The sequence below is a fragment of the Bos taurus genome, chromosome 6 (genome assembly GCF_002263795.3).
Source record: "Bos taurus isolate L1 Dominette 01449 registration number 42190680 breed Hereford chromosome 6, ARS-UCD2.0, whole genome shotgun sequence".
Taxonomy (NCBI): Eukaryota; Metazoa; Chordata; class Mammalia; order Artiodactyla; family Bovidae; genus Bos; species Bos taurus.
Window position 1 is genome coordinate 60,526,201 of NC_037333.1, and position 25,430 is coordinate 60,551,630.

The window sequence follows — 25,430 nt, forward strand, 5'->3', positions numbered from 1 at the left end:
GACACAGACATGTGACTGTAAAGGATGTTTGCTAAGCTAAACTAACTGAGCACTGTGTGTGTGTATCTTCCTATTGAGTTTCAGAGGGAGCCGAGCCATATTTCTAACTTTCTTAGCATCTTTCTTAGCTTAACTCTGAATGTATCTTTAAAATCTGTGTCTTAGGCCTTGATCAAATGAAAGAAAAATGTCCTTTCCGTCTCATCTAGGTTGGATTGGATGTTTATCCCTCCAAGGGCAATCGCTGTGTGTTTGTCCACAGCTTCGTCCTAAGAGGCTGGTGTCTGTGCCTAGGCACTCAACAAGTGTCTGTTGAATAAGCACATGCATTTTTCCTGAGAAGATGAGATACTTATCACGCAGACTGGTGCACACACAAATACACACGCAATCACATGTGCTCGGCAGGCTGCCTAAGTACCGTAGCAGCTCTTCTTCACCCGGGGCCCACGGCCATCAACTGTCTGATAGCTTCTCGAAAAGGTTGGTTTGATATTGAGGTGGCCCAGGACAGGGACAGGGAATACATGCATTTAACTTGGTATCCAAGGAATGTGATCTGTTGGTCTAGATGTCCATTTGCTTTCCTTTATATAAACAGTACAATGTGATCGTTTAAACAAAAGAATTAGGATAGATGGCTTCATGGCGAGACCCTGAGAAAACCCAGTTCCTACCACTGTGGCAAGACAGTGTGGAGGCTTCAGGGGAGGTAGAATGACGGACTTGGATAGAGGTCCTTTTAGAGCTGGAGCTCACCAATGAGCCCTCAACTCATCGTAGGTCCTGATGGCTGTCAGCCCTGTTCACAGCCCCACCATCGACTGGGTGAGCTCACTCATGGTCAAAGGTAGCATGGAAATGGACAGTTTTTACCAGGTAACACTAGAACTGGAGATAAGGTGTGTGTGCGTGTGTATTTTCCTGTGGGGAGAAAGTGGGCATGGGAGGCAGGGAATACAGGCTCAGTTTCTTAGTACAACAGATTTAAGAGTAAAAGAAGTGTCAATAAAATGAAGGAGCAGTAAAATGGTTTAAGGCAGTGTTTTCAAACTGAGAGTTGCCACCTATTGCTAGGTTATGAAATCAATTTAGTGGTTTGGAATCAGCATTCTTTTTTCAAAAAACCATTATTAGATATATTATACTAATAGATATAATTAGATATATTAATATATATTAATAATAAACATTATATATTATAATATATATATATTAGAATATAATGTTTAAAAACAGTATAGTGCATCACATAGAAAAAGATAAATATTAATGGTTAAACTCCATTTCAGTTATCTTTATGTGGGTGTGCTCAGTTGTAATTTAAATTTTATGGATCACAGACAATAGACAAAACACTGACTTAAGGTAAATAATCTATAACTAGTATCTGCCCTTCTATTATTCTTTTTAAAAGATCTTAGAAGGTTTAGTAATAAGAATAGCTAACATTTATATACATAAATATGCCAGATACTGTTCTAAGTTCTGTGCATATATTAATACATAATGATACCATAACAGCATCATTAAGGAGATACTATTAAGAAAGCTGAGCGCCAAAGAATTGATGCTTTTGAACTGTGGTGTTGGAGAAGACTCTTGAGAGTCCCTTGGACTGCAAGGAGATCCAACCAGTCCACTCTAAAGGAGATCAGCCCTGGGTATTCTTTGGAAGGAATGATGCTAAAGCTGAAACTCCAGTACTTTGGCCACCTCATGCAAAGAGTTGACTCATTGGAAAAGACTCTGATGCTGGGAGGGATTGGGGGCAGGAGGAGAAGGGGACGACAGAGGATGAGATGGCTGGATGGCGTCACTGACTCGATGGACGTGAGTCTGGGTGAACTCCAGGAGTTGGTGATAGACAGGGAGGCCTGGCGTGCTGCGATTCATGGGGTCGCAAAGAGTCGGACACGACTGAGCAACTGAACTGAACTGAGCTGACTGATTATCATAGAAAGGAGGAAACTGAGGTTGAAGATTACATGGCTGTTAAGTGGTGAAGCCAGAACTCAGGTTGCCTCACTGCAGGGCTTCCTCTCATGACCGCTCTATATACTGTCGGACTTGAAAGAGATTTCCAGGTACCTTCAATAAGTCAGACTAACCACCCTCACTCCTTTCTTGCTCCCACCACCATCCCTAGACATGGGGGCAAAACAGAGATATTTTAATGTGCATGGCCTCTTTTTCTTGAAAAAAACTGAGATGGTCAAATTAACTAGAAACAGGAATTTACTGTGGGGCTCCCCAGGTGGCTCTGGATAAGGAATCCACCTTCAGTGCAGGAGATGAGGGTTCGATCCATGGGTTGGAAGATCCCCTGGAGGAGGGTATGGCAACCCACTCCAGTATTCTTGCCTGGAGAATTCCCATGTAGCCCTGGTGGGCTACAGTCCACGGGGTCACAAAGAGTCAGACATGACAAGTGACTGAGCACGCACACACACAGGGATTTACTGTAACATAATAACACACCAGGTTCCCTGCCCTCCATGCTTGCTTGCAAAAAGTATTCGTTGCCCTCAACCATAACAGGATAACCTGTGAAATATTCCTGATCTAAGATGAGGTCCACCTAGTTTATATGTTTATTAGGAAAAAAAAATCTCAAAATTGTGAAATAGCAGTCACAGAACTTCCAGGAAAAATTACTGGAATCCAAATATGCGACATGTATTTATACCTAAGATCCCTTGATTTTCTATACTACAAAATAAAAGCAGACCCCCAGTAAGTTGAGCATGAAATGTAATCTAAACGAAGTGACCTGAGAAGGCAGACCACCTTTTAAAGAAACCTGACCACCTTTTAAAGAAGCCCTCAAAGATGGCATTTAAGGGAGCCCTGCTTTCTAGACTGACGGAAGCATATAAGAGAACTTATTCTTTGTTGGACTGTGAATGATAAGTGCTAATGATTTAAGATGATTCTGAACATGTTGTTATAATCTTTCACTGAGGAATAGCATGTTCTTGTTCGTTCTGGATTTTACAGGTCGATGGGAAAGTCACCATGAATGGAGAGACGACTCATGGTGATGAGGAGGAGAAGGAAAGAGAGTGTCCCACGGTGGCACTTGCCCCCTCGTTGACCAAATCCCAGATGTTTGAAGGTGAGGCCAGAGTGCATGGGTCCCCCGTGGAGCTGAAACAAGACAGCAACAGCATTGAAATCAACATAAAGAAGCCAAGTTCTCTTCCCCAAGAGCTGACAGTAAGAAGCAAACTTTTTTTTTCCCCCTCTTTTTGAAATAATTTATTTTTTAAAAAAATAAGTAGGTCCTGATCATGATCATTTCCTTCTAGGTGAGTATATTCATTTGCTAGGGCTGCCATAACGAAGTATCACAAACTAAGTGGCCTACACAGCGCATGGTACGGCTAGTTGTAGCATAGTCCTGCCGCTAGAAGTCCAAAGTTGAGGTGTTGTCCAGGCAGCTTCCTTCTGGGGTCTGCGAGGGAGAGTCTGATCCTGGCGTCTGCTGGCCTGCTGGCGGTCTCTGCCATTCTTTGCCCTGGAGGTGTACCACCCCAATCTCTGCCTTTGTGTTCACATGACTCTCTCCCTGTATGTTGTCAATGTCCAGATCTCCCCCTTTTTATAAGGACACAGGTCATACTGGTTTAGGGCTCCCCTCCAGCATGATTCAAGTGGTAAAGAATCCGCCTGCTAATGCAAGAGAGGCAGGTTCGATCCCTGGGTCAGGAAGATTCCCTGGGGAAGGAAATAGTAACCCACTCCAGTACTCTTGCCTGGGAAATCCCATGGACAGAGGAGCCTGGTGGGCTACAGTCCACATGGTTGCAAAGAGTCAGACACGACTGGGCAGGCACATGCCATGCCACTTCAGTGTGATCTCATCTTAATTTAACTACATCTACAAAAATCCTATGTCCAATAAGGTCACATTCTGAGATACTCTAGGTGAGGACTTCCACATATAAATTTGAAGAAGGACACAGATCAGCCCCTGGGCTTCCATGATGGCTCAGACAGTAGAGAATCCTCCTGCTAAAGCAGGAGATGTGGGTTCAATCCCTGTGTTGGGAAGATTCCCTGGAGAAGGGAATGGCAACCCACTCCAGTATTCTTGCCTGGAGAATTCCGTGGGCAGAGGAGCCTGGCGGACTACAGTCCATGGGGTCACAAAGAGTCAGACACGACTGAGCAACTAATACGAACAGTCACGCCGTAGCCCAGGAGGATAGCAGAAGGTATCATATGAGTGACAGGCTTTGTCTTGTCCCTCCGTGATTGGTGTCCAGAGTTATAGAAAAAGAAACAAATCTCTAAGGACTGTCCTGGCAGCCCATGGTTAAGACTCCACGCTTGTAATGCAAAGGGCACAGTTTCCATCCCTGGTCAGGTAACTAGCATCCCACACGCTTGCTACACAGTGCGGCCATGAAACAAGAAAAGGAAATATCTGAAATACCTTCTTTTCTGTTTATTCAACCTCATCAGGCTTCCTAAAGTAATTTGAAAATTACTGGTGCCATCAGAATGTGGCTTTCCATCCTTGACAATATGCATAAAGGGGTCTTTTTTACTAGCTTTTTAAAAAACTCATTAAAAATCAAATTAATTTTTTCTTGGTTTAGCCCCTGAAATCCAGAGTAATTGTAATTACTAACAAATGGTTGAGCTGAGAAATATAGGGTAATTCAAGAATAGCAGACGAGAGAACTCAAAATAACAGTAGATTTGCCTCTTTGGAATATAAAACATCAAGAAGATTACGCTTTTCTGCTGAGTTCTCTCACCAGGGTTCATGCTGGTTTTGCTGATCAAACGGAAACTGTCACTACCGTGGTGCGGCCTGGCTTTTGGGATAGAATATGGACTCTATTCAACCTCAATTTGTCCTCACCAGAGGCTGGTTTCTGAGATTTTAATTTATAGTGTTTGGGTTGGAGTTATCAAGGTGAGGGGTGCGGGGGGTTGGATGGGTAGGCAACTGTCAAAATTTCTTCCCCCAGCACCTGGAAAGGTTTGGTTCAGAGGGAAACTTGTCTTCCAGTTTCAGGGCTAAATTAAATAACCCAGCTAGCTAAACCCACCTGGAGGACTAGATATTATTTTTCTTATCTCCAGGATTTGTCTTTTGAAGAATAAAATATGTTTTCTCAGAGGAGTTGAGAGGATGTAATTCTTCCCTGCAGTGCTCAAGCCCTAGAAAGAGATTCAAATTAGAGTAGACCAAAATAACTTCCTCACCATGGCAACATTTTTGCTGGTCTCTAGGAGCAAGGTTTTGTGATCCAGGCAGAGGCTGAATCCCTCCACCTGGAATTTATTTTCACCTTTCATTTGCATAAATGTGACCACCTCTGAAGAGTTCTTACAAGTTATCGTGAGAGGGAATGTTGAGTTTTGCTAGGAGTGTGGGAACTTTGCTGGCCGAATATAACATGAACTTTGTGCTCTTAAATTTAAATGAGAAGTTCCCCCAGATTAATTAGACATTACAGTGGTGGGATTGCTTTTCTGGGGCAGTTAATAATTCTGTTCTTGTTTCTCTTTTGCCGCACTTTTAATGGTGAGTGTTTCCTAAAAGTGCTCAGTCACTCACTTGTGTCCAACTCTTTTGTGACCCCATGGACTGTACCCTGCTAGGCTCCTCTGTCCTTGGGATTTCTCAGGCAGGAATACTGGAGTGGGCTTCTGTTTCCTTCTCTGAGAGATCTTCCTTCACCAGAGATTAAACCCACGTCTCCTGCATTGGCAGGTGGATTCTTTACCACTGAGCCACTTGGGAGGCCTGTTTTCTAAGTTCCCTTCATAAATGCCCTTCCCTGACTCATTCTGGCTACTGTGTCTGTCAGGCCACAGGCCCTTTGCACATGCTGTTGAACAGCTCTCTGTTCCTGTTCTTTGGAGAAGCAACAGTGTGGGAGCCACGCTGATCCCGTAACAGAGGCACACAGGGCTTAGTCAGGCACAGTAGATTAATTATAGGAACAAATCCCAAGGTTCTACAGTCAGGCATGTGTACATTTTCTACCTTTACACTTCTGCCCTCTGACCATTTTGTTGTCAGTTTGGCAGGTCACCCTGCCCTTGACCTGATAGATTTTTTCCCAATAGAAGGTAAAGGAAAAATGGAAGAAACCAGATAGTATAAGGCCTAAACTTCCTATACCAACTAATCTCTCTTGTTCAAAGCATCTAACCCTTTGGGGAAGAAAGCTTTACCCATCCTGTATGGAATCATAAACAGAAGAGAAGGGAGTTTTGTTTGTTGGTTTTGGGGTTTTACTAAACCTCCCTCAAAAAATTACTCGTTCTCAGTAATTACTTATTTTTATTTTTACAATGAGCAACATAAAAAGAAAATAGCCTATTCCCTCTTACTGCCAGGCATTTTCCACTTTAATAGTAGTTATCCTGCTTCACTTGCTAATGGCAAAGAGAAGATGGATTGAACAATGTCACAACTGGTTACATTGTCCCAAAAGTATCTTGTTACAAGAGAGGCAGAATTAGATGATCTGAAAGAAGTTGTGTTATTTCAGGAGTTTATACAGTATAACCAGGAAAGTACCCAACAAAATGTGGCCTTGTGGACTTTTTTCTGGAAACCATCCTGATCCTGGGAAGCCTCAGGATAAAGGTCTCAACTCATGGAAGAGCCTGAGAGCCTCTTACTCAGGAAAAAACTGCCCAGTTAGGAGTGAGCTCTAGTTTGTTAAACCATAGTGGTTCTGAAGAGGTTATAGCATTTATCTACCTTATTTCCTGGTGGCTCAGTCGGTAAAGATTCTGTCTGCAGTGCATAAGACCTGAGTTTGATTGATTCCCCTGGAGAAGGAAATGACAACCCACTCCAGTATTCTTGCATGGAAAATCCCATGGACAGAGGAGCCTGGAGGGCTACAGTCCATGGGGTCACGACAGTCGGACACGACTTAGTGCCAAACCACCACCTAGTACTTAAGCTCTTGAATTAGCTATGACAGGGGTATTGCATGATTTTCTGGGTAGATAACTCCATGTATATACCTATTAGGCTACAAGCCAAGTTGTTAGCTGCCCTACATGAAGTTTTGGCTAAAACACACTTCATACTCACTTATAATTTATGACACATAAAGTTTTCCATTCAGCATATGTTATCCTAAGAGGTATTTTGAAAGAATCTCTTCTCCAGTAAACCTCCTCCTCATTTCCCTTCCTTCTCCATATTCCAAGAAAAGCACTTCTTGACTGTGTTTCAGCCAGTATATTCCCTCTGAGATGGTAGAATTCATTGGTCATGACAAAAATATGGTGACCAGCTTAAAACAGGGGGCTGCACTTCACAGCCTCCCAGGGCTTTTTACCAGCTTGGACTTGATGTGCTGTTTCTAATTCATTTGCCCTGCTCCGTGGGGCTGTCAAAGGAATAGTGTTCTTCCTTTTAAATAGTGTCTTTCTTCCCAAAACTGCATTCCCCACAGATACACTCTTTACAGAGGAGTAGCCTCCCCCACCACTAAAATGCCACAGTTCCTTCAGGGCGAGCTGGAACTGTTCAAAGGGCATCGCAGTAGTAGGCAGGAGCATTAATTCAGGCCAGGAGGCCAAGCAGCGGAGAAGGGTGGCCGCTGGGCTCCAGTGGGCGACAGGGTGCAAGTGTGCGTCTTGGGTCAGCACGGCCACCTTTGTATATTACGTCGTCTCTTCTGTTTCCTTCCACCTCATCTTTCTTGTTTGAAACTCTTAGGACCATGGACTCTTACTTTAGAAATAGATCCTAAATTAAGTTTGGCTTGTTATTAATTTTTAAATACTCTGGTTATATCAGTCGATGCCAACAAACTCCAGATCACGTTCAGTTGAATCACCTTTAAGGTAAAGAAATTGCGATAGCCATTGTCATGCCGGAGACTGCCTGTTACCTGGTAAGCATGAATGAACGGATGACCTGCTTTGTGCCCAACTTTTTAAAAAATACTTTTATTTATTTATTTTTGGATCTCCTGGGTCTTTGTTGTTGCTCGGGCTTTCTCGAGTTGCAGAGAGCTGGGGCTACTCTCTAGTTGCGGGATACAGGCTTCTCATTGTGGTGGCTTCTCTTACTGCAGAGCACAGGGTCTAGGTCATGTGGGCTTCAGTAATTGCAGCACATGGGCTCAGTCGTCGTGGCTCCCAGGCTCTAGAGCGTAGGCTCAGTAATTGTGGTCCACAGGCTTAATTGCTCTGCAACATGTGGGATCATCCCAGATCAGAGATTGAATCCGTGTCTCCTGCACTGGCAGGCAGATTCTTTACCACTGAGCCACTAGGGAAACCCCTGTGACCAACTTTTGAAATAGAAAAAGAAACTCATAAACTCACCATGAAAGCAATTAACATAAAGCAACTGGGAAAGTATCAGTTCAGTTCAGTTTAGTCGCTCAGTCGTGTCCGCCTCTTTGCGACCCCATGAACCGCGGCGCGCCAGGCCTCCCTGTCCATCACCAACTCCCGGAGTTCACTCAGACTCACGTCCATCGAGTCAGTGATGCCATCCAGCCATCTCACCCTCTGTCATCCCCTTCTCCTCCTGCCCCCAAAGTATAGAAGATAATATTTAATGAAGTGCTAGATGATAGGGATACAACAGCAACAATAGGGAGAGAAGACTAGAGGGATGTAAGGTGGCAGAGAAAAAGTAAGATCATTATTGGTCAGGGTCAGTCTAGCTGGGAAGGTTTCATATGAGACTTTGATTTTGAAATTGGTGGGATTTGGATTGGAGTTGAGGAGGGAAACAAGCTGTCCTCCGTATTGGGACAAGCAGAAGCAAAGGCATGGACAGCATGGTCCTCCATAAGAGGACCACAGAGGGATCACAGGGCGAAGAGCTGATGAAAGTGACTAGGTGCTGTACATGCAACCAGAGAGGTTGGGGCTCCCATGAGCCCTCCCAGTTATCCCTGAGATATTTCCCAATGGAAATCTGACTCTCACTTTATTTTTTGAATTTAAAAACCCTGGCTTCTCTAGGAAAATCATATCATAGCATGAATACTAGACTCTTAGAATCCAGGACTGGAAAAGAATTTGGAAGATCTTCTAATCTAAGGTCTTATAGAGAAATGTCTCAAAAGATGTTCTATGTCTCCCTTAAAGACAGTTCAGTGTTTTCTTGATCCATTGTGAATTATACTTATAATTGAACCTCTTTGTGCCTTGATGGTGCCAGAAATGACCCTTTCTTAAAGTACCTTAAGTACCCCATGCACTAAGTCAAAGCTCAAACCCTATCTGAACCTCAGTTTGTATTTAAAATAAGGATGGTAATAGTATAGGCATCTGATGGTTATGATGAGAATTCATGTGTATAGGGCACTTAACATGATGCCGCAATGACTCACGGAGGTGCCCTTAAGTTAGTTTTAACATTGTCATTCAACAAATGGGAAAAAGAAAGTTACCATATATTTTTCATAAGCCTGGAAGGGTGATAGGTACAAAGTTTTTCAGGCTAAAGTCAAGTCATCAAAATCACCATCTTAAACAGATGTGAATTTCAAACACAGGAGGCGAGTTCCTTGTCAGCTTCCAACTCAGCCCGCCAGTAGCTTCAGCTGTAATTCTCTAGGAGACTTGCAGACCTGAACAGCTTTTTCCAAAAGACGATTGCCCTGGCAGGTGTTCACTGGCTTCTTCCTGCAGCTCTTTTTTGCTTCTCCTGTTATTCACTGTTTCCCAAGTCGGGCTTCCTCTGCCACCGAGACTCCCAGGACTCCCACCATGTCAGCACCCTCTTGACAGCTCATCCCAACCAACGTCCTGCACACCCTCCCCACAGGCGGGCACCCTCCCACCAGATTTGTGGCAGTTCTGCCTCGTGGACCAACTGCCAGCCTCAGCTCTCAGGTATCTAAATGACTTCATCTGGGTTTCTCAAACTAAGAAACGAAATAGATCTGTTATTTCCACCGTGACAAAGCTCTTGGCCTTCTTCTGGAAAATTCAGTACTTGACTACTGTTTTCTGATCCAGGAAAACAATCAGATCTTTCTTGAAACGTTTCATTTTGCAGTGAGAGCAGGGTGAAGGCATTTGAGTAGGTGCTGTTTTCCTTAAACTGTGACCAACTGCAGATTCCTTTTAGATGTCAAATGTCACAAACATTTCTCCAGAAGCTGTTTTTCTCCATCTAGAAGTAGTTTCAAGAGCATTAGATTTAATGCTCTTTTTAAGTCATTAAAGTTATTAGGGTGTAGGAGTGTTTCCAGGCTTCAAGAAAGTATACATTAGGGAAAATTAAAAAAAAAAAAAAAATCAAACCTAGCCCATCTGACCTGGATAATTTTTGGTCTGGAATGTTTAAAGCAAAAAGAAAAAGCTTAACAAATGGAAAGGCTGATTCTCCATGTAGATCTTCTTTAGTCCAGGGAAAATAGATCTTTGGTAACATAAAAGCAAAAGGGGAAAACACGTGCGTGGCATATGTGGCACCTGGGCCCTGGCGCCAAGACATAAATAAACTGGTTTTCCAGGCTTGTGTCCAGATAAATTATTCAAGACTGGAGCCGGGAAATCCATCAGAGTCACTGAATAGTAGCTCAGGGAGGGACCACCTCGGACATCGCGTCTTCTGACACAGAGAGGATGCATGGTTGTTCCAAGCTCTGGCACCTCTTCCGTCCTAGGAGGAGGACCACGCAAGCCCTGGGTTTCAGGACCATCCTTCCTCCCCTGCTTTGTATTTCCAGTTCGTTCCACAGAGCCGCTGTCTGGGCTGGTCCCCCAGTAAGCTTCTTGTTAAAACAAGCAGTCTGATGTCAGGTAAATCTGTGGCCAGACCATGTCCCTCTCAAGCCAGGAAACTGCCACCTCCCACCCATGGCCGCAGGGCTCCGTCTGACACCAGAGCCAGCTTGGATGGTGTTCTCAGTCAAGGGGAAGCCAACTCCTGGCTTAGGCTCCTGCAACCTTTCTGTGCTCTCATTCATTCGTGTCCAGGGAATCTGTTTTTATTTACTTGTTTTCATCCTTGAGACAGTTTACCGATTGGAGAAGGGAAGGCTTCTCCTCTGTTCAGCTGGAACCAAAGGGAAGCGTGGGTCGTAAAACACAGTTTGCAACGAGGCGGGTGTGTTTCGGGCAAGTCTGAGTCTATCAGCACTGGTTAAAACTGTCAATTTTGAACTCATTTCCTTTGAAGTAATGATGTGAGTACAACATTAACAAGCCTTTAGGATGGAGTATCCTGGCAGGAGTTAAACTGGCTCTGGAGATCTCCCTTCAGTACCCAGGACTTCCCTGGTGGCTTAGGCCGTAAAGAATCTGCCTGTAAGGCAAGAGACCCGGATTTGATCCCAGGATCAGGAAGATCCCCTGGAGAAGGAAATGGCAACCCACTTCAGTATTCTTGCCTGGAGAATTCCATGGACAGAGGAGCCTGGCGAGCTACAGTCCATGTGTTCACAAAGAATCGGACACAACTGAAAGACTAACCCATCTGGAGTACCTATAGTCTGTCTACATGTATATATATATAATGTATATATTGCAGAACTTGGAAAACTGTAAAGAAAATATAAACTACCTATTACTCCAGCCACTCAGAAATTAAGGTTCTTCAAAAATATGTCTTTCTCCTCTTTTTCTCAGTGTATATAAAATATTTTGTGGGGCTTATAGTTCAAAATGTGCTGTAGTTTGCTTTTTCTCTTAATTTATCCTGAGTATTTTGTTAGTAACAGCCTGATTTTTATGACTAATATGCATTTAAACCAAGCTTGAGAGTATAAATCCCATAAATGATGCATCTAACATGTGCTTCCCTGACATGGATGGCATGTCTGCTGTGTGCCAGATACTGTGCTGGGCTCTGCCCCCTTCAGAACCTGGACTGAATGGAAAACCCTGAGACAAGGTGATGGCTGGGAGTGGTTCAGTCTCAAGCCACCCTGGGAAATGGAGAGTTGGCTAAACTGGCCCCCTTTTCTGAGAGGTTCCAGAGAGTTCTCATCTTTTGCATAATAAATGGGCGAGAGGCACAATGAAAAGAACGAGGTAGGATGGATGAGAAGGAAAAGATGTGGAAAAGGCAGTTTGAATCATTTCAGCAATAAACTTGAGACTCTCAGGTTCTGGATTGCTTCTTATGGCTCAAAACCTTTTAATGTGCAAGCGTGCGAAGTCACTTCAGTTATGTCTGACACTGTGCGACCCTACGGATTGTAGCCCGCCAGGCTCCTCTGTCCGTGGGATTCTCCAGGCAAGAATACTGGAGTAGGCTGCCATGCCCTCCTCCAGGGGATCTTCCCGACCTAGGGATTGAATCCGCTAAATACTGGGGACAACTTGGATGTGGGTGTGACTCCAAGCCCAGATGACGGAGAATCGTGGTGGCCAGCACAGGGCAGGGTTCCCACCTCCCCTGCCTACTAGCTGAGTGACTCCAGGGAAGTCACTTTGCCTCCTGGGCCTTAGCTTCCTCACCTGTATAAAGGGAATCATACTTGCAGATACTCTATCAGCTTGCTCTGAGGACCAAAGAAGATAATCCATGTCAAGTGCTGACACCTGGAAAATCCAGTAAATATTGATTGTGGCTACAGTGACAAGTGTAGAATCTTTAAAGCACCATTTTAAGGGAAGATAAACCGCGTCATCTGAGAGTTCAGTATTTGAGTGTTAAGCCACGTAGAATTGCATCCAGAAGTGTGAGCATCCTTTTTTATACATTTATTTATTTACTGGGCTGCATGGGGTCTCAGTTGTGGCATGCAGGATGTTTGATCTTCACTGCAGCATGCGAGCTCTTATTTGCAGCATGTGGGTGGAATCTAGTTCCCTGACCAGGGGTTGAACCTGGGCCCCTGCATTGGGAGTGCAGAGTCTTAGCCACTGGATCACCAGGGAATTCCCACGTAAGCATTCTTGAAAGTCGAAGTTCTGCGTTAGTCATGCATAAGTAAAATATTACTGGGGTAAGGTGTGCTAGTAAACTAACCCTTAGTGAAGAAGTGCTTGAGGACTTTGTCTCCTTTGCATCATAGCATCACAAATTGTATCTAAAGGTCTTCATGGATTATCTTATTTCATTGATTCCAAGGGGCATATTTGCCACATTGGAGCATCTCTAAGTCAGGATATGTCTTATTGATGTAAGATACATCTAATTTTTTAGATTCCTCATATAACTGACATCATGCAATATTTGTCTTTCTGTGCCTGGCTTATTTCATTCAGCATAATGTTCTCCAGGTTCATCCATATTGTCACAAATGGCAGGATTTTCTTCTTTTTTAAGGCTCAATAATGTCCCACTATATATGTGTGTATAATATTAGTATTTGTGTACATATACAAACTGTATGTGTGTATAATTTCATATTTATATATCTGAATATATGAATAATATATATAGACACTCATGCTTTCTTTATCTATTTATCCATCTACACTTGATTGTTTCCATATCTTGATTATTGTTAATAATGCTGCAGTGAACATGGGAATAGGATATATCTTTGAGATACTGATTTCATTTCCTTTGGGTACCCTTACTTTACCCAGAAGTAAAATTGCTGAATCATAGGATCGTTCTGTTTTTACTTTTGAAACCACCCCCCCCCAATGTTTTCCATAATGGCTGTACCAATTTCCATGCCCACCATCAGTGCACAGTGGTTCCCTTTACTGCACATTCTCAACAACACTTTTCATCTTTTGACTTTTTTGATAGTAATGATCCCTAATAGGTGTGAGGTGATGTCTTACTGTGGTTTGGACTTGATGATTAGTGAAGCTGAGCATCTTTTCATATACCTGACTTCAGTTGGCCATTTGTATATCTTTGGAAAACTGTCATTCAGGTCCTTTTCCTATTTCTTAAATTGGGTTATTGGGGGGTTGCTGTTGAGTTGTTAGAGTTCCATATATATTTTGGATATCAATCCTCTATTGGATGTAAGATTAGTAAATATTTTCTTCCATTCTATAGATTGACCTTTCATTTTATTCTTTCCTTTGCTGTGCAGAAATGTTTTAGTTTGATGTAGTCCCACTTTTTATTTTTGCTTTTATTGCCTGAGCTTTTGGTGTCAAATCTAAAAAATCATTGCCAACACCAGTTCCAGGGAGGTTTGCCCCTGTTTTCTTCTAGGAGTTTTGTGGCTTCAGGTCTTACTTTTAAGTCTTTAATCCATTTAGACATTGATTTTGGCGTATGGTGTAAAATTTCATTCTTTGGCATGTCAATATCCAGTGTTTCCAAAGCCATTTATTGAAAAGACTGTTCTTTACCCATTTTGTTTTCTTGGTGTCTCTGTCAAAAAAGAGTTGACTGTAAAAGAGTGGGTTGATTTCTGGGCTCTCTGTTCTATTCCATTGATCTATGTGTCTGCTTTTGGGCCAGTACCAAACTGTTTTGATTGATGTAGCTTGGTAATATAGTTTGAAATCAAGATGTGTGATGCTTCCAGCTTTCTTCTTCTTATTCAAGATTGCTTTAGCTATTTTGGGTCCTTCATATTTCCATATGAATTTTATAGTTGTTTTTTCCTATTTCTGTGAAAAATACAGAAATGCAAAACTCTGTTAGAATTTTGATAGAGATTGCATTAAATCTATAGATTGCTTTGGGTAATGTGGATATTTTAACAATTATTCTTCCAATTGATGAATACAAGAAAATTTTCCATTTATTTGTGTCTTCAATTTCTTTTATCAATGTTTTATCATTTTCAGCACACATATCTTCTACCTTTTGGTTAAGTTTATTCCTAAATATTTTATTTTTTTGATGCTATTGTAAGTAGGATTTTTTAAAATTTAATTTTTGTATAGTTCTGTATTGATTTTGTGTCCTGCAGCTTTATTGACTTCATTTTTAGTTTTAACATTCTGAGGGAGCAGGGAAGTCTTTAGGGTTTTTGGTATACAGGATCATTTCATCTGCAAACAGGAACAATTTTACTTCTTCATTTCCAATTTGCATGCCTTTTATTTCTTTTTCTTGCCTAGTTGTTCTGGCTAGATCTTCCAGTACTGTGTTGAATAGAAGTGGTGAGAGTGGGCAGCCTTGGCTTGCTCTGATCATAGAGGAAAAGCTTTCAGCTTTTTTCCATTAAGTATAATGTAAGTTATGAGCTTGTGAGTTGTGGCCTTTATTGTGTTGAGGTACATCCTTCTATCAGCTTCCCTGGTGGCTCAGTGGTAAAGAATCTGCCTACAGTGCAAGAGAGGCAGGTTTGATCCCTGGGTCTGTAAGATCCTCTGGAGAAGGAAATGGCAATGCACTCTAGTATTCTTACCTGAAATATCCTATGGACAGAAGAGTCTGGCAGGCTATAGTCCATGGGGTCATAAAAGTCAGACATAAACTGAGCAACTAAACAGCATTCTTCTATACCTAATTTGTTGAGAGTTTTTATCATGAAAGGATGTTGAATTTTGTCAAGTGCTTTTTCTTTTGAGATGATCATATGATTTTTATCTTCATTGTATTAACATGGTATACACGTTTATCAACTTGCATATGTTGAACCATTCTTACATCTTTGCATAAATCTTCTTTATTTTTAAAGAATTAAGTAACACTTTCCACCAAAGCATTAACTTTAAAGGGCTTTCATTTTTGTATCTTGAAAGAAAAACTTTGATTTATGAGTAAAATATGTATACTTGTGAGAGACCAATAAATTCATAGGTTTTTGAGAACCCATAGCCGTATTTTACAAAGTATTTAATAATGCCTTTTCTGAAACCAGTTTTATTCTTTATCTTAAAAACCTCTTGAAATTTGTAAAATTGAACTTTAGCCCTTTACAATAAGACACTGTTACTAAAAAGCACCGTAGTCTTTAACTTATTCTCTTTGGTTATTGACAGATATTCTAGCCCACATTTAATTCAGACTTTTATTTATTTTTCATTTATTGTAATATCACTGGGGGAATTTTGGAATTCACTCTAGAGTCAACTGGCTTCCAACTGAAGGTACTTTAAAGTTACACTGATTTTGTTTTCTCATTACAGAAGCAGTATATAACAGTAATCATGGAACACTTTGGAATACAGACAATACATTTTAAAAGAAGAAAAAGTCATCCAAAATTTAAGAACATTAAAGATAATCACTATGAACATTTTAGTGTATTTCCTTACTTTTATATAATTTTCATATGCTTATTAGCAAGTATGTTTGCGCATACACATAGCATATATAAAATCTTATATATGTAGGCACCATACTATATGTACACGTCACATTTTTTTAACTTAACGTTAGATAGTGTTTTCACGTATCATTAACTATTGCTCAGCACTTTTACAACTACATGGTGTTTCCTTTTACGGATATACAGTAACTCATTCAACCATTTGCCAACTGTTGGTCATTTAGGTTGTTTCCCATTCTTTTAATGTTATTAATTCCATCAAGCATAAAACTGATACAATTGAGGGACTAATGAGGGAGAGGAGCATCACGGTGATGTGCCAGGTGGTTAGACAACAAATCAAAGAGTCACCTTAGTGGAAGAACAAGGAAGGAAAGGCTAACCTTGGGCCCTGGTTGTAGAAACAGAAAGAGATGCACATGAAGGCTGTTGTGTTAGACTTGACAGAAGGTGGACCCTCTTAAGGTATGAGTCAAGAAACACTTCAAAGTTTAATTTGTATGTTGGGGAAAACAAATGCCATAAACAGAAAGTATCAGATTTGGAGGAGGAGCATCATTTACCATGATGCTGATGGTCAGCTCAGCTGAACTGAAGCTCTATTGGACGCTCGGGACTGGAGATGAAAAGTACAAGTCACAAATGGGTAGAGAATGCCGTGATGAATTCATGGGAAAATTGGATGCATTTGAAGGTGATCCTGATGGAGGAAAATAGTTGAAGTTTTTAGGAATAACCCATATTTGAATGAGAAGAAAAGGAATAACCAGTAAAAGAGGAGGAGGAAGGGAGGAAGAGAAGGAAGGGGAGAGAGAATGGGGATCAGAACTTAGGTAACAGAGAGTCGTTGAGAGCCCAGGAAGGGAGAGGACTCTGGGAATAAAATGCACAATGCTAAGTGCCACTGGTGTCTGTGCTGAAGGCAAGCTACTGAGAGGTTAATTGCAACCTTGAAATATGTTTTTTTCACTGGTGATATGACCCTAAGCCAACTTTAAAGGCATTTGGGAGTGAGTGGGTGGAATCCACGATTTTGAGAATTCGGTGGTGAAAGGAAGGAAGAAGTGGGGATGTGCATTGGAGGCAGTCAGAGGAGGCTGGAGTAGTGGGGGTTCGCGCCTGCACGAGGTGCTGCTGCTTCAGCACTGCTCTTCTCCTTTGCGGAATGTCTCCTGACAAAACCAGCCTTTCACCTGAAGCTGCCTTGGGAATAGAAGAGACTGGATTCATACAGGCAGCCTGCCTTGTTGGCCTGAAAATTACTACTTGAAAAAACAGAAAGGAATCCTTCACGTTTTAGAACCTTCAAAGGGATATTCAAGGTGGGAAAATCTTTCTTTTAGGCCACCACTGAAGAAACTGAAGCGAACAGTCGAGAAGATGAAAATGATGGTGAAGAAGCAGAAAAAGGGAATACAGAAGTTGCCCCATCAGGTTTGTTTCTATAACAGACTAGTTTTAAAGATCAATCGTAACTCTTAAACTATATTGAAAATAAGAAAGGCAATGAATGAGGCGAGTCTCTAACTGGTGTGGTTGTGCTGTCACCTAGTGGCGTCCTGGGGGAAATTCTGATCATATGATTTATCTTGTAAAAAAGCAAGGCTTTGAGTGTCTTTGCTTCCTTATTTTATTTTTGAAAGTTTATCTCCATCATTACAAAGAGATTATATTTCTCAAAATAAGTAATGCTAAAAACTGAATGTTATATTTAACACAGTAATAGCAATAGATACGACAGATTTAAAATATATCATAAAAATAGATCCTGAAACAGCAAAACTGGTGAATAATTTGAAAGAATAAGGTAAGGTGGCAAATATGAATCGTAAGTTCACATAGAGACTCACTCTTCCTAAAGCAGTATTTCTCAATATTTTAAACACATTTTTCTTTTGATAAAATATGAAAACTTCTCACCCTCCTTTAATACCAAATTATTTTTAAACAGCATCTTAAATGAAATGTCATTACTAAACATTTTAGCATATACTTTTGCAAACTATACTGTACCTCCACACTTCAATATGCCCCTTCAGATGGTGACTTTTTCACCCACTTTATATATTCAAGAACACAATTTTCATTGCATTATATAAACTACACAATCTTTAACACATTCCAGTTACGAAAACTTGGTGTTAAAAAGGAGTATTGAAATACAAAAGGAGGAGTCAGGTTGCCATTCATTTGGATAGAAATTTAGATAGAAATTATCTGTAAATGTTCTCCCATCCAACCCACCTCTTAATATTCTGTGTCAGCATTTTGTTTCATGTATTGTTATTCATATGTAAACTGGGACTCTTATTCAGAACTTAGATTTTCATAGTGGTATTCTTTGATATATGTTGCTTGACTTTTTAAACAATACCATGAAAAAGCCTAGAGAATCCCAGCATCCGAGGCTCTTCTGTGCCTCTTACCGCACTGTGATCCAACTCCAGGTTGCCCAGGACAAGACATGTATTCAGTGTGCTTTGTGGTATGGCAGAACCGAGCCTTTATGCAGCTTTAATCTCCTTTACATTTCTGAACGTAACTCCATTTCAGAGCCACAGCTTTTTACAACAACTGTGACCAGATCCAGCCCAACCGTGGCCTTTGTGGAGCTTTCACCCAGCCCTCAGCTGAAGAATGAGGTGCCAGAAGAGAAAGAGCAGAAGAAGCCAGAAAATGAAATGAGTGGGAAGGTGGAGCTGGTGCTGTCACAAAAGGTGAGGTGGACTGAAGTCGTTACGCCCGCAGTTCTCGCGGCTTCACGCTGCTGCCGGCTGCTGCCGCGGCACCACTTCACAATGAAGGTTTAATTTCTCTCCTGATCTTTTTTCCTATCTTTAAAATGTATACTTTCCTAAAGCAAATATAATACATGTTCATTGGGAAAAAAAATAAGTGTATGTAGAAAGATGTCTGTATAGACATTTGGGCTGCTATAACAGAAACCCATAGTCTGGGTGGCTTATAAACAACAGAAATTTTTCTCTCAGTTCTAGAGCTGGGAGATCCGAGACCAAGGCACCCGTGGATTTGGTGTCTGGTAAGAATCCACTTCCCGGTTCATAGGCGGCCATCCTTTTGCTGTGTCCTCACTTGGCAGAAGGCGCAAAGGAGCGCTCGAGTCCCTTCTATAAGGACTATGAAAAAATTGTTTTCAAGGGTTCTTAACTCTGTGTGTGTGTACATACACGCACCATGGACCCTTTGTCTATCTGCAAACAGTGTTCTCAGAATAATATTGTTTAAACCATAAAATGAACAGGATTACCAAGTTTTCCTTGGTATCAAGTGGTACAAAGTACATATAATCACATGAATTCTTCTCTGTGGACCCCAGCTTAAGAATTTCAGCTAGTTCATTAGCAAATGGCATAATGGTCTTTGGACCCAATGCTTTTCACACCGTGTGAATTTCTCCTTTCCCTATTGCATGGTTATCTTTTAGAGAAAGAAGGCAAGAGGATGACAGTGGTTGCAGCAGCTTTTATTTTCTGACTTCCTTTGAGAGTGTTGCTTTTATAAATCCAAGTATCAGTGCACACAGGCTGAGCTTTTACATAGTGGTTATTTTGAGCATTTCTGCTGATGGTTAACTGTTTCACTTACAGTCAGGCATTATCTGACACAGGTTTCTGTCAAGACTCCACTATGGGGAAAATGGTATGAGGTTAAGATTTGAGGGTTGTCAACTTTGGTAAGTCTCGGTCTTGAGTTTTGCTGCATGTTTAACGCTGAAGTTCATTTGGACACCTGCTTGACCTCCAATAATACAGAATGACTCACTGTATTTTCCTCAGGATTCCACTAGGGTTGAATATATTAGAGTCATCAAGAAAAATAAAATCCTACTGAGAAGAAATTCTAGACATTGAATCATCCTGAGGACCAAACAAGAGATAAGCTTATGATGAAACAAGTGCTCTAAAACCTCATTGACCCACTGGCCATCAAATTAATCTCTTCAAGGCCACCAGCCAATGAATCAGAGAAGGTCCTGTAAGAGCTGGAAGGACGTGAACTGACACAGCCACGCTTCTCATGCTGATCTCTGACTCTTAATATTAGTTGTCAGTTTGGTTATCTGTTCAGTCAGCAATCAGTTGATTAGAAGCAACAAATCGGAAGGAGGTGTTCTACCAAAGGCCATTCAATAGCAATAACCAGAAACATCTATTTTTACAAACCAAACATAAAAGTTTTTTAAGCCTGTAATTTTGAAACTATTTACCATAAGGTTATGTGGGCTAAACTGCTTCAAAAATGCCTTAAGGGCAATGTCCCTGTGGCACTGTTTGATATAACAGTTATTTACAATAATGCTTCTTCGTCAACACGCACAGTATGCTGTCTTTAATGCGCTTTGCACAACTTTGTGGGAAGTTACGTAGCATCTCAAGAATAATGCCCATTAGAAGGTAATACTACTTTAATATTTAACACTAACATAGTTTAAAATTTTTTTAAATCTTATGTGGAACGTCTTACTTCCTGACATTACAAATTCAGTATTATGTAGTACCACGAAACTGTGGTGAATTCCAGTGAGAAAATGAGACAGAGTGATGCATAATCTCAAAGACAGAATGTTGTCTTCTGAGTCTGAAGAAAAGTGGTCATCAAATTTGAAACAAAGTGATCATCAAATTTTTATGCTGTAGTTTGACTTCTATGAGAAACTGAACTCTGTATTAAGGTAGAAAGCATGAAGGGGGTTTGGAGAAGGGACCACATTTTCTATTTATGCTTTTGATGTTTGGGCTTTTAAGTTTTATTCCGCCTGTGCGTGTGTTAATGGCCAGCACCTGTGATGTTTGTGTCTGTTGCCTGTGTTCCAGGTGGTAAAGCCAAAATCTCCCGAGCCAGAGGCAACCCTGACATTTCCATTTCTAGACAAAATGCCTGAAACCAACCAGTCACCTTTGCCAAATCTCAATTCTCAAGGTAAAAAGAAGGAAATGTTTTGTTTTAGTTCTACATGTTCTGCTGGGCCCATTTGTAGTGAAATACTCTTTATTATAAAGACAGATTCCTTTTTTTTATGTTGATGTACCTTTAGCTATTGGGTTTTCCCAGAGTCCATGATGGCTGAATCAATAAAATCAGAATGAGAGCTGGGGCTACATTCTCTGTTTGGCTTAACCAGGAACCCCAGCTGCTGGGACCATTTTGTCAGCCAGGCGCAGTAGGACCTACACAAGTGTTTAATACCTGAAAATAGTTTGTGTTACCTCTAAAATGTTTTTTAAATTACAGGATAAAAAATCAATAACGTTAATAGTTTTATCATGTCAGCTTCAATATTTGTTAATTATTAATCTCTAGTCTTCTTAAAAATACTCATTTAATTTGACAACAATTGACAATGATTTGACCATGATTTTGGAAGGAAGTCAGATTTCCTTACTCCGTAATAGTTTCTGGATATGCATGATGATTACTGAGAAATCATTCATGATCATAGATTAAATGTGTTACTCATAACCAAAACTTTAATCTTTTCAAAAATCTTTATGCCAAGAATATATATACACACATATATATATACCTTTTGTACATATATATATATAGACTGAGGATATATCTTAATATAAATCATTTGTTTGGTACATTTGAATACTTTTGATTTTATATAATGTGGAGAGTGGTAGCCTCAAAAAATATTGGGTGTTTAGGACCCATGAAGGTGTTAGAATGACAGTGACTACTGCAAACTCCCCAGGGTTTCAGGCCCTATTTACTTGTGAATTCACCCCCTTTGCTTTTTAGAAGCCCAGCTTGAATCCCTTTACCTTGGTAAGGACTGCACGTTCCCACACCACTAGAAAGGAGCCTTAAGGATGTGAACAGTGGAGGGATGGGTCCTGAGGATCCGTGATTTGTAGGGACTGCTTCACAAGAGAAAGACCACTGGCTTTACTGCTGTGAGTTCTTTCTCTTTACCGGTGTGATGTGAAAGTGGCTAGACTTCAGGAGGCAAAACTGTAAGATTTCTTGTTTTGTTTTGTTTTGTTTTAAATGTACTTTCCCTAGTACATTTTATAGATTTATCGATCCAGGCAAAGAGAGATTGTACAGGTCATTGTGACTGGGGATTTGTTACTTTTCTTTTCCACACTGGGCAGCTATTTGGCAGAACCTGCGTTGGCTTCCATTAGTCTTTGTTGATGGCTGGGAAATAAGTTAGGCTCTAACTGCATAATAGGAAGTACTCAGGAGGGAATTAATTGGCACAAGTACTGATGATCCCTAACTTCTTCTAAATGTAGAAACAAGTTTAATACTATCTTCAAAGCATTTGATTTAAATTTGTCAGCCCTCCTATCCTGAAGGGAATGGACAAAAATAAATTCTCCCAACCGGGCCAGGAATTGTTCACATTTAGATTTTAATTCTGCCCTATCTCTAGCACTTTTTTGTACATAAGTAATATAAAGAGGAAATAGACATTTTAAGCCATATTAATTAATTTTTCTGTCTTATGTATTTTTCCATCTCATTATCTGTTGAAAGGCATTTCAGTTTTATAAAATGTGCTGTTGAATTAAGGGACTTGACTTCATGCTTTATCTAAGGTGAATGATTAAAAAATAACATTCAGTAGCACTGGAGCATTTCCAAAATCATTCTTCAAGATGAGATTATATTTGTCATACACGTGTTCCAAGTTCTTGTCTGGCTCATGGAACTGTAAGTACAGCTGCAGGCTCTGGAGACAGAAGGCCCACATTCAGATCCTGTCTCTTCTGGTTCTTATCTGTGTGATCTTCCCCACTAAGTTCTTTCTAATCTCTGTCGTCTGTAAACTAGAAATAATAGTAGTTCAAACTTCATAGGGCCATTGGAAGAATTAGATAGGATAAACAAAAAAAGAGAGAGATAAAAAGCATTTAGCTTAATAGCTGGCCCAGAATAAGCGCTATAATATAATCTAGGAGCTGCAGAACAGTTGAATAGGAGTGGAAGTGTAAAGCAAGGTGCCAGGCAGGACTAAACCTTTCTCAAATGCTCTCCTTCAAAGAGCAGTGTTTGTATTATAGAGATATAGCTTAAGCAGTGATTTTCAAGCATGAGTGTGTGACAGGGTCCTCTCCAGGACTGGTTAAAACACAGACCTCTGGGCTGCACCCCTGCCATGTCTGATGCAGCGGGTCAGGCCTGGGGCCACAATATTTGCATTTCTAACAAGTTCCCCAAGCTGAGGCTGATGCCACAGACACAGGGATCATACTCTGGAAACCTCAGGCTTGAAGTATGTGTTTCAGTTGCGCACCAAGGACATCACTGGTAGATGTACAAGTAACGTGATACTTGTTTGGTAAGTTCTTTCTTCGTATCTTTCAAGAAGCAAAAGGCCTCTAATCAATGTATTCTTAAAAGACATGATTTGTCTTTAATTTGGGGGCAAGTATAGGGCTCTGCCCAGATATAAAAAGTCAGTGCACATTTAAGTGACTAGTCAGAGGCTGCACATCAAGTCCAGAGGAGCCTGTCGGGTTGGGATCAGGAATCTGGGAGCCACACCTGATATTCTCTCCCCAGGACGATGATGTCACCACCATCACCACTGAGTCCTCTGTCTCTGGGCTGATCAGACGGGCTACCACAGATCTACTGGAGGCCTAGTGGCGCTCCACAGATTTCCCTCCAGCATACACAGTGCATAAATAGTCTTTAAATACTCCAAAAACATTCATAAAATGCATTTAAAGATGACAATTTCCTTTTCTCAACTGTCTCCCAACAGTAGAAAAATAGCTCAAATGGATGTTTCAGGGAAATATGTGCACATTTTAAAAACTGATGTCTTTATTTGCATCGAGAATGATGACAGATGAGCCCAGCACAAACGTTCAGGATGCAAATGCTTGCCTTGAGCTTCTGTCTGTTTGCTGCTACCCGATTAGAGATACACACATATACATCGTTTTGCTGCACGCATATGTGACTGCCACCACAGACTTCCACAGTAACCTTTATAAAGTGTGTAAAAATAATTGAACTCATCTCTCCTGTCTTTTATACTTTTTTCTAGTGCTCTCCAAAAGCAATGTCAGCTCTGCATTTTGCCCTTGCATAGCACATTCTCCCTCCATATTGAGATTCAGCACCTTAAATGTTACCTTTAAGTATGAGCCCCTAAAATCCAAACCAGAACCAAAGACAATAGCATAAACTTGCCCATCTATGGACTTTTGTCCACATCTTTGGGTTTTGTGTCTGTTTTATTGTGATACATAGATTCTTAAATACAGGTACTTACAAAGTACATCTACAACAGGGGTCCCCAACTGGGACTGGGCTGCACAGCAGGAAGTGAACAGCGGGCGAACAGGTGAAGCTTGACGTGTTTCCAGCTGCTCCCCATCACCCGCGTTACTGCCTGAGCTCCGCCTCCTGTCAGATCAGCAGCAGTATTAGATTCTCATAGAAGCACAAACCCTACTGTGAACTGCCCATACGGGGGACCTAGGTTGTGCACTCCTTATGAGAATCATCCTGAACCCACCCCCACCCCGCCCAGTCTGTGGAGGAATTGTCTCCCATAGCATCCGTCCTTGATGCCCAAAAGGTTGGGGTCTGCAGATACATAAAGATGTGTTAGATTCTTTCACCCTCAGTCCTTGTGTTGACAACAGCCAGACCTGTGTTAGTACTTGGGAGCGCGGTTCTATGCAAGTCTCACCCCTGTTTTCACGGTTTTCTGTTTGTTCTGTTCTGCCATCTCATCTAGAGTCGCCTGGCACTGCCAGCATTCCGCTGAGAGTTCAGAACTCTTGGCGACGTTCCCAGTTTTTCTCCCAGTCAGGTAAAAGGCGTACTGGGGAGCTCTGTTTCTTCTGTGCAAAAATCCGTGTTGTGGGCAACCAGTGCTATCGGGTATTTTTCTTCACTTCTGACTCCAGAGGGGGCGTGGGAATCTTGTTTCGGGCACACAGTTAAGCGGAGTTAATTCTTTGGTATCAGCACCAGTTAATACTAACATTAAGAGGAAAATTCATGGAATTTTGATTTTGAAAATCCAAAGAAATGATATTTACCTCTTTCTTTATGGTCCTCTTTTTTTTTAATAAAAATTAGAAGCACTTAGCAGGAACTGGTCGTGGTTCTCTTATTAACTGTGTCACCCTCTCTACCTCCTGATGACATCTGGCCCCTCTGCGCGCTCCTTCTCCACGTCAGATGGGGGGGCTGTCAGTCAAGCCAGAGTGCGAGGTGCATTAAAAGCAGCACTCCAAGGAACAGATTCTGCTTCCTGTAGTCTAGTGCCTGGTGCTCATTGATGTGATCAATCTTTTATACTGGTCGTGACGTCTC

The 25,430-nt window shown here is 41.2% G+C and overlaps 1 protein-coding gene and 1 non-coding gene across 28 annotated transcripts in view; one reads left to right on the forward strand and one right to left on the reverse strand.

Annotated features, from left to right (window-relative positions):
• LIMCH1 (LIM and calponin homology domains 1) overlaps window positions 1-25,430 on the forward strand; it is a 351,668-nt gene that overhangs the window by 302,102 nt on the left and 24,136 nt on the right. For 22 of the 27 annotated variants that reach the window (XM_015471590.3, XM_024993553.2, XM_024993555.2 and 19 more), the window contains 4 exons: window positions 3,001-3,219; window positions 17,459-17,549; window positions 18,669-18,832; window positions 20,951-21,056. In XM_015471590.3, the coding sequence (XP_015327076.2) occupies window positions 3,001-3,219; window positions 17,459-17,549; window positions 18,669-18,832; window positions 20,951-21,056 (580 nt within the window). Of the gene's footprint in view, window positions 1-3,000; window positions 3,220-17,458; window positions 17,550-18,668; window positions 18,833-20,950; window positions 21,057-24,846; window positions 24,922-25,430 lie in introns of all 27 variants that reach the window. The other 5 variants (XM_015471586.3, XM_015471597.3, XM_024993560.2 and 2 more) reach the window with 1 other exon arrangement.
• TRNAG-CCC (transfer RNA glycine (anticodon CCC)) lies at window positions 12,781-12,852 on the reverse strand. Its single transcript has one exon. It is a non-coding gene; the product is annotated as a tRNA-Gly (tRNA).